Source organism: Meles meles, chromosome 5 (assembly GCF_922984935.1).
Source record: "Meles meles chromosome 5, mMelMel3.1 paternal haplotype, whole genome shotgun sequence".
NCBI classification, from domain to species: domain Eukaryota; kingdom Metazoa; phylum Chordata; class Mammalia; order Carnivora; family Mustelidae; genus Meles; species Meles meles.
This window is the reverse complement of record NC_060070.1, coordinates 138,698,994-138,715,235: the sequence shown is the minus strand read 5'-3', so window position 1 is coordinate 138,715,235 and position 16,242 is coordinate 138,698,994. Positions and strand designations below refer to the sequence as shown.

Genomic DNA, 16,242 nt, shown 5'->3' with positions numbered 1-16,242 from the left:
TCCTAATGGTAAAAATAAAGGAAAGGGGAGAAAGGTCCATAGATAAGTTAAGGACCACACTGTCTTCTATGGAAGCAAAGCTTTAGAACCATGAGCGCTGTAGAAAAATAACCAGATGCAGAAGAAAAAGTCAGACTTGCAGGGGGAAAAAAACAAAAGCACCTTGAAAAAACAGTGAAAAGTGACCTGTCCTAGATGGCTCGTCTTAATAAAAATAAGAAACAGCAAATTTTTAAAGAACATTATTTGAAGGAAGAAATGAATTTCCATATATATATATATATATATATTTGAAGATTTTATTTATTTGACAGAGAGAGAGATCACAAGTAGGCAGAGAGGCAGGCAGAGAGAGGCAGAAGCAGGCTCCCCGCTGAACACAGAGCCCAAAGCGGGGCTGGATCTCAGAACCTTGAGATCATGACCCGAGCCGAAGGCAGAGGCTTAACCCACTGAGCCACCCAGGTGCCCCAGAAATGAATTTCCTTGAATAACATAGGCAGCTCAGCAACCAAAGACTTGAGAAATCTCAAAACTTTTATTACTCAAAGATTTCATCTCATATTGTTAAAGACAAACTGATATTATTCCTTAATTATATTTGAGGGAAAAGCTATTTTATTTTTAACTTGCCCAGAATGTGTACGTAAAAATGGAAGCCAAGTAGTAATTCTAGGCAGTGAATTGCACAGAACAACGCTCACTTGGTATTCACTGTAGGTCTTAAATAAATGTAGCCACTAGATTACTCTGAATCTCATTATTCAATTTCTTTTTCTAGAACCTTTGTTCCATTTCCTCCTTCCTATCAGGCATTTAGTTCACTCTTCTCAAAACTCTGCGACTGGAGTAAGAAAGAAGGACAAGGAAAACAGGCACACATTTATTTTTCTACTTGAAGCAGCTCTAACCCATTACTAGACGTAAACGATCTCTTACAGCCTAGCCTGCTCATCCAAATGCTTTATGTCTACAGCGATGGAGGAAGGGAGCTTCAGTCAACCACTAGAAAGAACAACTCTCTTCTTTCTAGACTTTTCTGCAAGAATGTCATTAAAAGTGCCTATTTGTTAAGGACCTTCCAGATTGCGTGGAAGAGGGGGGTTGGGGAAAGGAAACAGGGAAACACTTCGGTGCCATTGCATAACACAACCTAATTATTCAGACCAACCCCAAACCATCCTGAAGGTGCATAGGTTGGTTGAAGGGATGGAGAACGTGGATGGCCAGAAATATTTCTACTAAAGACACCTAGCTACAAACCTAACTAGATTAAAAAAAAAAAAAAAAAGACTTTCAGTTGGAGTCCTACATGGCTAAATTACTCTGTCAAAATATTCCACTTTCATTAGATGATAGAAGGACAAAGAAATAATAAATCATGAAATATAAATGCTATAAAGGGAGCTTTAATTATGCCCTTTTAATCAATTTTTCTCATTAACATATAGGGTTAGAACACTATCCACTTCACACTGTCTTCCCCTGTGCACTGGCTGTTTTATACTGAATGTATTTTTTCCTGCCACCTGGAAAAGTAACCAGTGTGCTATGATGCCAATCAATTTTTGCATTTAAACTCTTTATTTTTTATACAAAATAAACATTATAATAAAAAAAAACAGAAAGCCATATAAATGAAAGTTAATCTTCCTCAGCCCCTTCTTCCACTATTATAAATACATTTGTGCATAGTCCTTGCAAACTTTGTCCAAACCTGTATAATCATATGTATAAGTAGGTGTGTAAATACGTTTGTGTTCACGTGTATGCCTTCGTCATTTGACTGAACAAAAATATTGAGATTTTTACAAGCTACAGTGCAGTTTCACTTTCCTCATTCAGCAATAAATCATCACCATCAATTGAAATAATTAACATTTCTTTAAAAAGCATATAATATATCCCCAAATATGAGTGTATTATTATTATTTATTCAACTATTTTCTCACTGACTAGCATTCATATTATTTTATTTGTCTCGGGCTTCTGTCCTTACGAAAAAATACTGCATCAAAAGAACACACATAGGCACATATATATGTAAACAGCCATCATTAGTCAGTGTATTTGTACTTTTATTGCTATGGGATGGTCTCATAAACAGGACTTTCGAAAGACCTGCAACAATCTTTCACAATCCCGCCAGCAATGTATAAACACGTAGCTAAAGCATATCATAAAGCAGAGCCCATATATTGCTAGACTTCAATTAGTCTAAGGTGATTTTTAATTTTGTGATATGTTTACATTTAGTAAGGCTGTGATTATAAGGTAGCTATATAGGAATCACTTAAGAATACAGTCTGTACGCGATTGAGTTCAATTTACCTTTTTTTGACACTTCTGCCCCATTAAGTTCTTTTTGTGCTTCTTCAATTTTGTCTAAGAAAAAGAAAGAAATTTTACAAATCAATTCATCATATACAAATAAAAATACAGAAAAACAAACATACTACTTATACATGGTGTCTGATATATAGTAATAAATACTTATTGAATGAATTATTTGTGAAATAAATACACTTAAACTGTCAAAATAATGATATATTCCCTTTATTTTCAAACTGAATTTCTCCCTTCAATCATGTCTTGGTCACAAGGACCACTTCCAATTAATTAATGTTTCCATAATGCAAATAATGAGTGCATTTCAAATACTGAACTATAGTTAAAAAAATGTCTAGGTGCCTAAGAAAAGCACCTAAAAATAAAACTTTCCTTATTGAAGATATACAAATGCCCAAAAGGATTTTATTAGAGAGATAGAACAAACGCCCCCTAGCTTAGAAACAAGTCTAATCCAAGTTCGTAGATGGCCTGAGACCTAGGCCAAACATGGAAGAACCAGGAAATAAATGAAATGAGGAGCTGAAGAGTAGCTTTAATTAATAGCCACCTGTCTTGCCAAGCCTTGGTCACAGGACAGTCATTTATGAAGGGGGAGGGTAGCATACTGCATTAAAGAGATCCTGTATCAAAGTAATGACCACAGAACTGTTAGTTTTGAAGGAGCAGGTGTAACCCAGAAGTAACGCCTAACAAGGCCCTGGGACGCTGCCCCAGGAGCGGACAGGAGCAGGAGGCACGTGCGGGCCCTGAGCTGACAGGTCTTGGATCTGAGGCTCTGAGCAGCACTGAATTTTGCAAAAAAGCACGTGTTCTACCTTGGTTAACAATTAATTTTATTTTTTACATTTTATAAGGATGTACTTATTTGATGATTATGACAATAACCAGTTTCAAGTTTAACACAGGGTAGTCGAAGTGCTCGTGATCATGGGAGAAGCCACAAAATTCCAGGGGAACTATTCTGTACTGAAATGAATACACAACCAATAATTATGTATTATTATAGTTAGTTCATAGAAGTATCACTTAAAAGCTTTCAAAATATTGGTACTTCTGGGGGCGCCTGGGTGGCTCAGTGGTTTAGGCCACTGCCTTCGGCTCAGGTCATGATCTCAGGGTCCTGGGATCGAGTCCCGCATCGGGCTCTCTGCTCGGCAGGGAGCCTGCTTCCCTCTCACTCTCTCTGCTTGCCTCTCTGCCTACTTGTGATCTCTCTCTGTCAAATAAATAAATAAAAATCTTTAAAAAAAAAAAAATATTGGTACTTCTGTCATTTATGCCTTCGGGCCTCCACTACCGTCCCTAGAATGGTCTCCCATGCTGCCCCTACGACCACTGGCCACAGATGAGCCTCCGAAATGCATCTTTTCCAAACAAATAAAAGACGCAGATCCCACCACAGGTCCCCTGAACTCTGGTCCACCTGCTGCTTCTCCCATCTAGCTTGTGGGGAAAGCCAGGAACTCAGAGAACCTCCAATTTACTGACCAAACTTCTTTTAATTGCTTATTGATCCACCCAGCCTACAAAATAAAGGCAGAGTGGGAGCAGCAGAATAAAGGAGACAAGCTAGTTTGAAATATTTGACACTGACTATCAGCACTGATCAAAAATAACTAAATTTTTATCGTGACAAAGGTACCCCCACAGCAATGTCCTATTTCTTTGCTGCCAATTGTCGGATCCAGAATGAGACGTACGAGGAGTAGAGGTAACCCGTAGAAATAATACAATTTTTCTTATGTATAAATTCTAATTATTTCTCATGAAATGACAGGTAAATTTGGAAACCGCCCTTAAATGCCCAAACAAACAGAAACCTCTTATTAAATGTAGGAAGTGGATCCTGCCTCCACAGCAATTTTCCTTCAAAGAGAAAAATACCAAATGCAAGGATGAAATCTATGTTCATATAAATAACAAAAGGGCAAGGGCCACTTAAAAAATATATATATATACTAAGTACACTGCAGACCTTCAAAAATATAAAGACACAAATCATGTAATTTAAATACACAGTCCTTGAGAAACATAAAAAGGCAAAAACACTGTTAGTTCTGTGCCAGCAGTACCTCCAAACTCAAGAACCATAAATAATATACACGTCTATAGTCTATATATTCACAGCAGTAATGACTGTGTTTAAGAGTTTACGCACACATAATTTGGCATTTTACAATAAAACAACTGTTTATTAATAGAATTGACTGTGGCTCAAAGCAACAAAAACTCATGATCTAACACATATTTAAAGAACAGCTGCTATTCAGTATAGGGAGGTTTGGTCACCTGCTGTTCACACCGTAACCTAACAAATTCTTACCGAAATGACCTCAATTTACATGTGATCACAAAACACTACTCTTTGTTGTTACATTTTCAATCGAGTTGCCTTTTTCTCTTCACAGGAACAGTGCCTAAATCAGCAGATGTAGGACACCTACTATGTTAGGGATAAGCACCTACTTAAATGCTTTTACCTAAGGCTCCAGTTCAATAGGTAAATACAATTTTCATGTAGAGGGCTTCTAATGGCCAATTTTCAAAGCGTTTGCTTCGATTTTTAGAAAGAAGTCCTGTTTATATTTAACCTATGCTTTATGATTCTCCTGGTAAAACAGGATGTTTCAGAGACACCTCAAAATCACAGAGAAAGTGGCCATACCTTGTACATACTTACTTGGTTCAGACAAGGTAATTTACTGATACTTAAAGCAACATTTATCATTTTTTGCACTATGACTCAGAGCAATAAATATATTTTTACACCCCCAACAACTGTACATGCACACTATTATGTGTATACATAATTCAGAAACAAACTTACCCACACTCCATCCTCTATCTTTTCCTATTAAAAATGAAAAATGATGCCTCGCCCAGCCAGCTACATTGATTTCACAGCCCACTGCAGGATCCTGAACCAGATAGAAGCAGCAGTTCCCTACACATCTTTTTTACCTTTTATTTTTTTACCCTTTTCCAAAATTTTAGCAAGGCTAACACTTCCCGGCAATAATATATGATCTCATGATTGTAAGCCTTGACTTGGGGGGCTAGGGTGTTGTTGAGAATGGGATCTCCGATTTGGAGCCATCTCTGTGTCACTGTTATCTGAGTTAACAATCTCACAGAAAACTACACGTTCAGAAATAAATTGTAGTTTCTCTGTTGCTATTGTTTAAGGATAAAAACAGACCCACACCGTGTTGGTAAATGCAAAGTGAGGAGCGCGTTCTTATGTAATGAGTTCTTACTATATTTAAGATGCAATTCTAATTAATTCAACTTTCACTAAATGTACTCTGAGGAACTGTCACCTGGAAAAGGCAACACGAATAGATCCATAATCTTTTCTAAGTTCCAGAGGGGCCTGTGGCTGAAAGAGTAACAGGCCAGGAGAGGGGTGGCCGTACTAATCGTGTACGTCATATTTTGGTTCTGCAACTATTTAACATTTACAACTTTTTATAGATTTCCTTCTCCAATAAAGCACAGAAACTGTTTGTTAATGGCAAAGGCTACAAACGATCTTGTATAAGAGCTTACATATTTTAAAACTTTTGTTTGTAAAAAATAAATAAATAAATACTTTTGGTTGTACAAGAAAATGATACAAAAATATTGTTTCTGTCATCCTCATAAATAATTAAAGAAAAAAAAATCTCTTTCTTTACGAAATGTAACCTAAAACCATTGAGCAAAAATAGAAAAAAAAAAACAAACAAAAAACAAGTTCTAGAGCCTTAGAAACAAACTTTCTTTTAGGACTCTGGGAAGAAGAGGGAATGATTAAAAACAAATCATTTATAACCATAAAGCACTCTTCAAAGACAGGTTCATGGTTGAGTCTGGCCATGTCTATCCTATGGCGAAGTGTGGGGGCCTCCCTCAGCACCACTCAAGAGCCTCAGCATGCCTGTAAGACAGCACAGCTCTGGGGACCAACCCACAGGGTCCTTAGGATTTGATTCAACCAAAGCTGTGTTTTTACCATGCTGAATGTCTACCCTGTGTCAGGTACAATAGGAGGAACTAGAGACAGGAAAACAAAACAAAACAAAACAGAATGGCTTTCCTACAGGGGCTCACAGTATACTGTGATCCTTTCAGTGATCATTTGAATGTCAATTTCAAGGTAAACACGAAGTCTGAATTCCACTGTGTGGCTAACGAGGTCCCCCTCCACCTTCTTCCCATTCCCACTCCAGCTTTCTTTCCTGCTTCAGTGGCACCTACTGCAGGCTCCCTCAGATCCCTTCTCCTGTCCCTTCTCCTGGTGGCATCCTTTCAAGATTCACCTCCCTCCAGGAAACCTTCTTTAAACACCCTCACTCACAAGCCTGTTGCTCCCTTCTCTGTGCCACCACGAAACCTTGCATGTGGAACCGTGGGTCTCTGTAGCGACACAGCTCATGGTCACCGGTCACTAACGACAGCATGACTTACTGATTCGATCAATGCTGACAATAGCGCGCTGAGACACGGAAGCACTGGTGCACTCTGAAAGGGAGAAGGCATACCTGTACACAGATTTAAAACTGGCATTGGGTGGTTCCACTTAAGAACCCAGCATTTTATCCTCTTTAACATTACAAATTATTTCAGCATGTGCGAAGCCATATGGGTACCCTGAAAACACTTGAATCAACTATTTATTACTCCATTCGGTCAATGACAAGTGATTTCTACCTTAATTTTACTAGCTTGTCCTGCTTTTTGGATCGGCACCTGTAACCCTGGCTCTAACACCATACTCTCCCTCTTCGCTGGGCCCTAATAGCACAAAGCCAAAAGGCTAATAGTAAAATTGTATGAAATAGATCCTAATGAACTGTAAAAGGCACCTCTATTTACTGAAAGAGATACCATCTGATTGAAAAAGGATCACCATATGTGACTGTACTATTTTTACTACTAAATAAGCATAACTCCTACGTCCCCTCATTACCCATCAGTACAAGCTCCCTACTCTTACTGTTTGCTGCTAGAGCTATTTTGGTCAAACTAAATATATGACAATGACGTAATGTTAAAAACGCACCCGATACCCATAACCATTTATACGTGCTCTTTTAAATGAAAATTATCCCAGTGTTCACTACCAACTCAGCTAAGTAAGCCTACGTTTATGTGCCATACATCTTCGTACCTCTGGACCTCTGTCTTCCAGGCAGATGACACTGTACAGTAATGCTGAAAATGAAAATCCAGACTAGTAATATTTCAAAATTAGAAAATACTGCCTGAAGTAAATAGGGGGAAAAAAAATCAGGCTCAACTCTGTGCTAATGAATTTGAAAATTCTGATTAACTAGTAAAAAGTTCCAGAAAGCAAAATTACTCAACTTGATCCGGGAAGAGGAAAACACCACTGGAGTAACAACCATGGATGAAATTAAGACAGTTATCAGAGAGTAACACAGAATTACCTTGTATGTATGTATGTATGTATGTATGTATGTATTTAGAGAGATAGAAAGAGAGAGAGGAATCAGGGGAAGTGGGAGGGGGGAATCCCAACCAGGTTCCACACTCAGCACAGTACCCAATGTAGGGCTCGATCTCACAATCTTGAGATCATGACCTGAGCCGAAATCAAGAATCAGATGCTAAACCGACTGAATGAACTACCCAGGCACCCCTAGAATTACCTTCTTCAAAGGTTCTAGGCATAGATGGTTTTGTTCTCAAATTTCTTCTGATTCTGAAGAGCAAAGCATTTTAGAACATAGGATAACACAAAAGCTGTTCTAAGTCATCTTATAAAGCTGACATGACCCTGATATCAAAATGCAACCAAAGGGGCAGAAAAGTCAATACCACAGGCTAGCCGCATGCATGTGTGAACACTGATTTAACAACCTATATCAAGAAGTACAGGGGTGGCTGGCTGGCTCAGTCAGTAGAGACGTGAGTTCCAAGCCCCACACTGGGCATAGATATTACTTAAAAAATAGTAATAAAAAATTTCTCAAAAGATGTGTATTCAAAGTTTGGAAAGCCACATCCAAGAAGGGTATAAAATAAGTATGCAAAACTATTTCAATATTAGGAAGTATGTTGTTCTAATTTGTAACAGCAAAAGGACAAGGGAAGAGGAAAAAGGAAATTTTAAAAATGTGCAGAATGTACTTGATTAAATCACATCTCTTTTTTGTGGATTTTATTTATTTATTTGACAGAGAGAGAGAGAGTGTGTGCACAGGCAGAGGCAGAGGGAGAAGGAGAAGCAGACTCCCCACTGAGCAGGGAACCTGATGCAGGATTCAATCCCAAGACCTTGAGATCAGGACCTGAGCCGAAGGCAGACACTTAACCAACTGAGCCACCCAGGCGCCCCTAAATCACATCTACTATTAGTGTAGTAAGAACAAAACAAAACAAAAACAAAAAATCCTCAACAATAAATAGAAATAGGATAGACTTCCCCATATTAACCAAGTATTATTCTAACGAACACTCCAGAACAAAGAAATTGGCCACGAATCACATTATCACTTCCTTGAAGAAGCCTTCCTGGACCCAGTCCCCCACCTCTGATCTGCACCCTAGCACGGTGCTCTCACCCCCAGAGCAGCATTCATTACCGCGAGGTTTTCTGGGATCATTTCTAAAACATTAATGCACGGGGTTCATTCAGTTGGGAATATATGTATTAGCTCCCATGTGCTAGTGTGAGGATACACAAAGCTGAGTGACCCCATGTGCAGGAACCTTCAGGGGTAAACTAGCAGTTCTTGCACATGCTGTGCCGGTGTGACTCTAGCTAGGGGGGCCTGGGGAACACGGAACGGGGAAGCGTGGCTGTTCTGGCAATAGAAGATTTCTGAAACACGTCCATGGAAGAGATATACAAGCTGAACACAAACAGAAGACGAGCGATCCCACCGCGGAGAGAAGAGGAGGACATTCAGGTTGGAGAGCAGGAGGAGGCTGGAAAGGCGAAGAAGAAAACCAGGCAGTGTGTCAGGAGCTCAGAGCAGTTTGGGAGCAAACCTGGAGAGTGCGGGTCTCAGGATACGGGGATTGCAAACTACCTTCCTACATACCTAGCAGTTAAAACCATACCATGGTGTTGGCGGAAGCAAAAATGTAACTAGTCTATGAAGTGTATGGGCTACAGGTATTAGGATCTTTAGAAACCAGCTCATCCTTAATACAGTGATTAAAATACTGTAAATCTAGACTGAGACCATAGAAGGAGTGGGGCAAAGGCCATTCATCACAGTGCTTTTCATACTAGGGGAAAAAAAAAAAACTAAACTAAATCATTTACAGGATCTGGCAAAAGTAGGTGTTCAGTAAATATCTGCTGAGTGAATTCTTGAGAAATAAGTAAATTATGATACCTCCGTATGACAGAATATTATAAAACCATAGTATTTTAGGTTTCTGGAAGGAGGGGGCCTACTGAACCAATAACTACAGAAATGGTGGCCCCACATTATACAGATGCTAAGAGATTTGACAAGAAGTTTTAATGAGCTGCCTTCCGTCCAGTTAAGAACCACGAGGGGGATGAGAGGCAGCCCCAACTGTTCAGGAGGAGGTAGAGTAAAGGAAACCCAAGAATGAGGTAAAGGGGAACAAAAAGGAATGGCTGAAAAAAATGAGGAGCCCTAGAAATAACTTTGGTCCCAGAGGTCACCAGAACAGTGTTTCACTATCAAATCTGTAGATGATGCACTCCGTAGAGACTGAAAAAACTTCCACTGGATTGAGCCATTAGGAGGTCCGAGTGATGCTTTGCAAAGCGCCCAGTGGGAGGGGGAGGCTGGAGGGCAGAGGGCTGCGACAGCGATGGCACGGAAGGTAGAGGAGAGAACAGAGTAGAAGAGAGGGAACTGGGGAGCCACTGAGAAACACAGGGTCAAGGGAAGGTTGTTCGTTGTGCTTTTCAGAGACAGTAAGTCGGGTGAAAAGTCCACTGGTGGGAAGGATGAGTTTGAGGGAATGCATATCCAACTGCCTCAATTTTATTGAGATAAGAGGCATGACTGTCTACAAAGGAAAAGAAGCACAGTGTTTCTATAAGGGGTCTTCAAGACTGGCTAAAGTGAGACAAATTACTGATGAGAACGGAAGAGCTGACCGATTTTAGGGACATGTAAAAGCACCGATGAACCGCGACTGGGTGTCTGTGAAGTGGAAACCCTTGGGTATTGCACAGCTCCCAAGTGCTATTCATCCTAACAAAGCCTGGCAACCTGGATGAAGACATGGAGAACGAATGCCAAATGTGGACTCTCCAGAGAGAAGGAAAAAGAGTTCAGTGAGATGAAGATACTACAGGATGGGGCATCTGATCAGCCAAATACACAGGATGGGTAGTGGCTTGGCGGGCAATGGCGAGGAAAGAGCTGAACAACGAGATGTCAGAAGATCAGAGAGGCAGAGAACAGAGGCTGAGAGCCTGAGGCCAGCAAATCTGGCTGGTTGTGATGGGTTTCTGAAACGAGGTTCATGGGTTTGAAAAAAGATCCAGAGTTTGGCCACACGTAAAGTAGGGCAGAGAGAAAGGCTAACTGGACATGAACAATCTGTTCATCTAGTATGGTAATAAGTCATGGAAGAGCAAAGATTAGGAACAAAATCTACCATAAGACAACTCCAACTGTGAAATGCCTAGCCCTGTTATACTTTAACGTATACATAAATGTATACCTTTTTTTTTAAGTGATTTTATTTTTTTTTTTTAAGATTTTATCCATTTATTTGGCAGAGAGAAAGATCACAAGTAGGCAGAGAGGCAGGCAGAGAGAGAGGAGGAAGCAGGCTCCTGATGCACCCCAAGTCCTCCATCCAGAAGGAGGCAACTTGGGCCTTGAGCAACATGGCTGCAGGGCCTTGCCAGCACATCCAGCGACTGATTGCTCGCTGAGCAGAGAGCCCGATGCGGGACTCGATCCCAGGACCCTGGGATCATGACCTGAGCCGAAGGCAGCGGCTTAACCCACTGAGCCACCCAGGTGCCCCATAAATGTATACCTTTATAGAGTTTGCAAAACTGTTCCTTTACCATTCTCAGAAAGCAGGTTTCCATTGTGACCCTGAGGAAAATAGTTCAGAGAGAAAAGTAAAAGCTCCATCACACTTTTGAAAAGATATGGATCAACTAAACGCAATGTTTCTTCCATAAGAGGATCGTCTGGATATCAACTCACCATGGAAATAACAAAATGTATACACACAGTGAATATGTTCCCACTGAGCCAGGTAAGGCTTTTAAATTACTTTTTTGTCCTTAATAACATATCATCGGTTCCACTTTGCAGAGTTCCTTAGTCTTCATCAGCAGAGCTGGGAACTATGTTAGGACTCTGTGTGCAAAATAAGCTCTGAACAGTGGGGTAATTATAACTTATTACTCCTAGAGGGGGCTAGGAAGTCCTCCGGTTTTCAGAGTTGAGTATACATTTCTCAAGAAGTAAAAAGCAAAGCAAACTCCCAAAGTCTCTTTCTTAAACCTCACAGGGTTTCAGAACCCATGAGAAGTCCAACCAAGAAGGTCAAGTTTGATGAAAAGCTCCTTCTTCGGGTGGCTGCCACAGCAATGTGGACCAAGGTGGAGTCCCTGATGCCAGCCTCCTAGCTCATTTCTAAGTCACCAAAGAGACCCAAACTCCAGCTTGTGGCTCCTTTATTACTGCAGCCCTTTAAAAATCTGGGTAGGAAGGCTGCAGCCCCTATCAATCAAATCAGCACTAGAAGTTTCCCAGGTGCTTCTAATGGGCAGACAAACCTGTAAATCAATGTTCTCTAAATTACAGATATTATCAGGTCAAGATTCAAAATTGTGTAAAACCGGAGGAATTAGGGGGAAAGTCTTATCAGCTGGCTCCTTGGAGCCACTTTTTATCAAATAACAGGGACAGGGACAGCAACAGCATCTGTCTTATCACAGGGGCTGCTGTTGGTGGATGGACACCAGGAAGATAAGGAAGGGAGAGCTCCGGGTACGCTCCATGGCCATGGATGTCCAATTCAAGTACACTGCTAACATGCAAGTCAAGCCAGACGTTCTTAACAAGCATTACATCACAGATAGATCGAATATTTATTACCAACATGAGCCCTAAACTAGAAAATAAATCTTCAGCTGAAAAATGTATGCTTGAAAATACAAAAACTCTTTAAACCTAATAAGCTCCTGTGTAAAGATGCTAAAAATTGACATGGATCAAGACAGTTTTCTAACAATCACATTAAAATACGTGGCCCATTTTGGTTCAGATATTATTATTAGAGTATGACAACACCGGTTTCCTCTTCCCACTTGATGATTTCTAACGCTGTGAATGGGAGCAGGTAGTCATGGTAACTATGATGGGGAGAGAAAGGATTAGGAAGACAGAGCGTTCTCATCCTGAGAGGCTAAATGCCAGGTTCCACTGAACTTGAGTTACTAGCCCAGTAATGGATTCACACATGTGTGTGCATCCCCATGCACGCAGACACACACACACACACACACACACACACACACACCCCACACACACCAATTCAGGGGTAAGCCTGTAATTGTAGAGATGGTTGAGAGAGACCCAAGAGGTGAGGATTCCAGAGTCTGAAGAGAACTCTTCTGGCCAGCTGCCTCACCTCTAGTCAGCAAATAACACACAGTTTTCCCTGTAATTTTTTAAAGGCTTCTTATTTAAGAAAGAAAGAAAGAAACAAACAAACAAAACAAAACAAAATGAAGGACTTAAACGCAGGGTGTTGCTATGATCTAGGAACAGAAACGAGCATAGTGAGCTGTGTCTGAGGGAAGGCAGGCTGCCCACCTTCTATGTGCCTGGGGGCTCTCCTTGGGACAGCCTCCTTACCCCTCACTGGAAGGCCACACACCACTCTTTTCCTCAACAGGAAACAGTTAATGCTCACAGTATGCCCGGAACTGTGGTAACTCCACTCTGAGCTGGAGTAAATGACATTTGATAGTTCAGATTTCTGGTTCCACTGGTTCCATCCAGTGATCTCCAGTTACTGCAGATACAAATCAATCGATATGCTCTAAGAAGTGGGGAAAAGGGTCGGAGGAAGGATGAAGATTAGAAACGTGAGGGAAGAAGGAAATCAATATTAGAAATAACTGCCCAAACCCCCTTTTGGGTAGAGGGAAGAATATTTAGAGACTCATAAGACTGGACAAAGAAGTACAACTACATTTCTTCTAGAATTCTGACTGGACGAAATGTCGGTCTGGGGTAAGGAATACTTGGATATTTCAGTTTTCTACTATATACCTGCCGAAGACCTGTGCCATGTGGTCTTCCCAACTACCTGTCACTGGAATTCTCACCATTGTGTTGGCCCCTCTGCCCAGGGAGGTCCCACTCATGAGTCTGGATGTTATGGCTGCAGTGATTCAAGCCCTGGTCTAGTGGTTGATATCCAGCATCCCTTCAGCAAGATTCAACTCTATAGAAAGACTCCAAAACAGGTATGCCATACTGAAGAGACTCTGAAAAGGCTTCTCTCTGTATGACATTAAGTAGTTAACTGTATTCTATTGAAAAAAGAAACAAGAACTTTTTTCCACTTGTAGCCCTACCACAAATTTAGCAGACACAACACACTGGTCATCTAATGCATCAGTATGGCCACCTGTCATGGCTGTATTTAAAGCAATTTTATCTGATTTTGTCTTTTATTTTCTTGTGAAAAGGAGAGACAGAGAAATTAGTATGTGACTATTTGGCCAGAAACACATTATTCACTCAAAAAATGTTGACACTGTGGCACCTGGGTGGGTCAGTCGGTTAAGTGTCTGCTTTCGGCTCCGGTCGTGATCTCAGGGTCCCAGGACTGAGCCCTCTGTCAGGCTCCCTGCTCAATGGAGAGTGTGCTTCTCCCTCTCCCTCTGCCCCTTCCCCTGCTTATGCTATCTCTCACACTCTCACAAATAAATAAAATCTTTAAAAATAAATAAGTAAAATTTCCATATTTAAAAGATTAAAAAGAAACAAAAGAAGCCCGATGTTTTCTAAAAAACTAGAAGATCACTGAAGTATTATTAATGTAGTGTTACAGCACTATACTTCAAATGATAATCATAAGCAAGAAATGCTCTATAACAGTGTTAAGTAAAAAGGCAAAGTTTCTACAGGCCCAGCACCCTGGGGCATTCAATAAAGGTCACTGCCCCCAGAAATAATCAGAACCAAGAGGAAATTAAATCATTTCTGAACTACCACTAGCAGTCAGGTTTGTATATACCAAGGCCAAAAAAGATACCAAAAAGAAAACAAAACAATTTCTGGGAATACGCTACCTGGTGTTTTTAACTCCTTTGCGTATGGCGGGGGAAGATAAGAACTTAACGATGAGAAAGCAAAGTTAGAAAGACAAAAACAAAACCCAAGAGGTAAAACAATGTATATCGTATATTTCCATTTGTGTCCAAATGTATAAACCAGTTTGTGTGTGTGTGTGTGTGTATGTGTGTGTGTGTGTGTGTGTGTGTGCGCGTGTGTGTATGTGCCGCTGGTGTCTGCAGCCACCCGTAAGGAAGAGGGTCCACATAAGAAAGATACATATTTCACCGTATCTTTTAATGTCTTTTCTATCTGAATCAGTTAATAGTGTGAGATTTACTTAAGTTCTGAAGTTTAAACAAAAAAATATATGGAACAAGAATAAAACAATATCTCAACTATACAGATTACCTACTGTTAGCATGCTGGCACATCAGATTCCAGATTATTTTTCTCATTAACACACACACACACACACACACACACACACACACACACACACTTTTGCATATGGTCCAGGGACTACAGGGACCCAAAACCCAGGTTAAGAACTGACAAGGACCTAATCTACACTATTACTATTCTTTTGCATCCTAAGTGAGCATTCAAAGGTATATTTTCACAGTGTAAAAACATGTTTTCATTTTTTCAGTTGTTAAATTTCTCCCCAAATAATTGAACAATGTAGCTCTTACTAGTACAAGCTATTCTTATGTAGCCACAAGAAAAAAATAGGGGGAAAACAGGTAATTGTAATAAATAATCTGTTCTTTTTTCTAGTTTTCCAGTCCCATTATATTTAATAACTCTTTACAGAGCAGAGGAGAGTAGATAGGAAAGGAAAAAAATCACTCATCACTGTTCTCAGTACATCAGGCATCATGCTTGGCACAGTACATTTCATTTCATCCTAAGAACCTACCCTGTGTAAGGCTTTGATCTAGATACAGTGTCTTCCCTTTGGAGCCCAGGCTCTAGTGGAGATGAAAATACATTAAGCAAGGAAGTACATTAATGTATTAGTACTTATAGAGTAAAAAGTGATAACCTCACTTGCAAAACAAAGAAAGGACACTCAAAGTATGTGCCCAACTCATAACCCATCTAACTTTTGCTCACTGTAGTGTGTAGTGGAGAGTACTGCACAGTGAGCTCTTCACCAGCTCACCTACAGCCAGACGCCGGTCAACCTGGGACACCACGCTCATGAACCAAAAGGATCAGAGGACTATCTTATTTCTCCTCTATGCCAACTTGGAAGGCTTCCCAGAGTCTCTTAATTCTTTGAATAATCACCTTACTAATATTATAAAGATCTTCCACTGATAGCAAGAACTTACTATCTACTCATTTAGGATTTCTGGCTTCTGGTAATGTCAGAGTGGCTGACAGGAGACTAACTCCCCTGTCAATACAATAAGAGTATGTATGAAGTATTAAGTAAACAAAAAACAAAAAAAATTGTTTTAAAAAGGCAAACAAAAAATAAAAGGAAGACACGAGAGAGTGACCAAAAGCAGGCAGAAACTGGATGGGATTTGACCTTGGAAGCTTCACTTTTCAATGGCCATTTCCTGAGGGACAATCACCAGTTCGAGAAGAGCATGGATGAAGCAGACAGTACCAGTCA

General features: G+C 40.3%; 1 protein-coding gene across 6 annotated transcripts in view; it reads right to left on the bottom strand.

Moving 5' to 3' along the window:
- HIVEP1 (HIVEP zinc finger 1) overlaps positions 1 to 16,242 on the bottom strand; it is a 145,131-nt gene that overhangs the window by 65,669 nt on the left and 63,220 nt on the right. For 5 of the 6 annotated variants that reach the window (XM_046005090.1, XM_046005088.1, XM_046005087.1 and 2 more), the window contains exon 3: positions 2,332 to 2,385. The exons of the other annotated variant lie outside the window; for it this stretch is intronic. In XM_046005090.1, the coding sequence (XP_045861046.1) occupies positions 2,332 to 2,385 (54 nt within the window). The remainder of the gene's footprint in view (positions 1 to 2,331; positions 2,386 to 16,242) is intronic. 6 annotated transcript variants of the gene reach the window in all.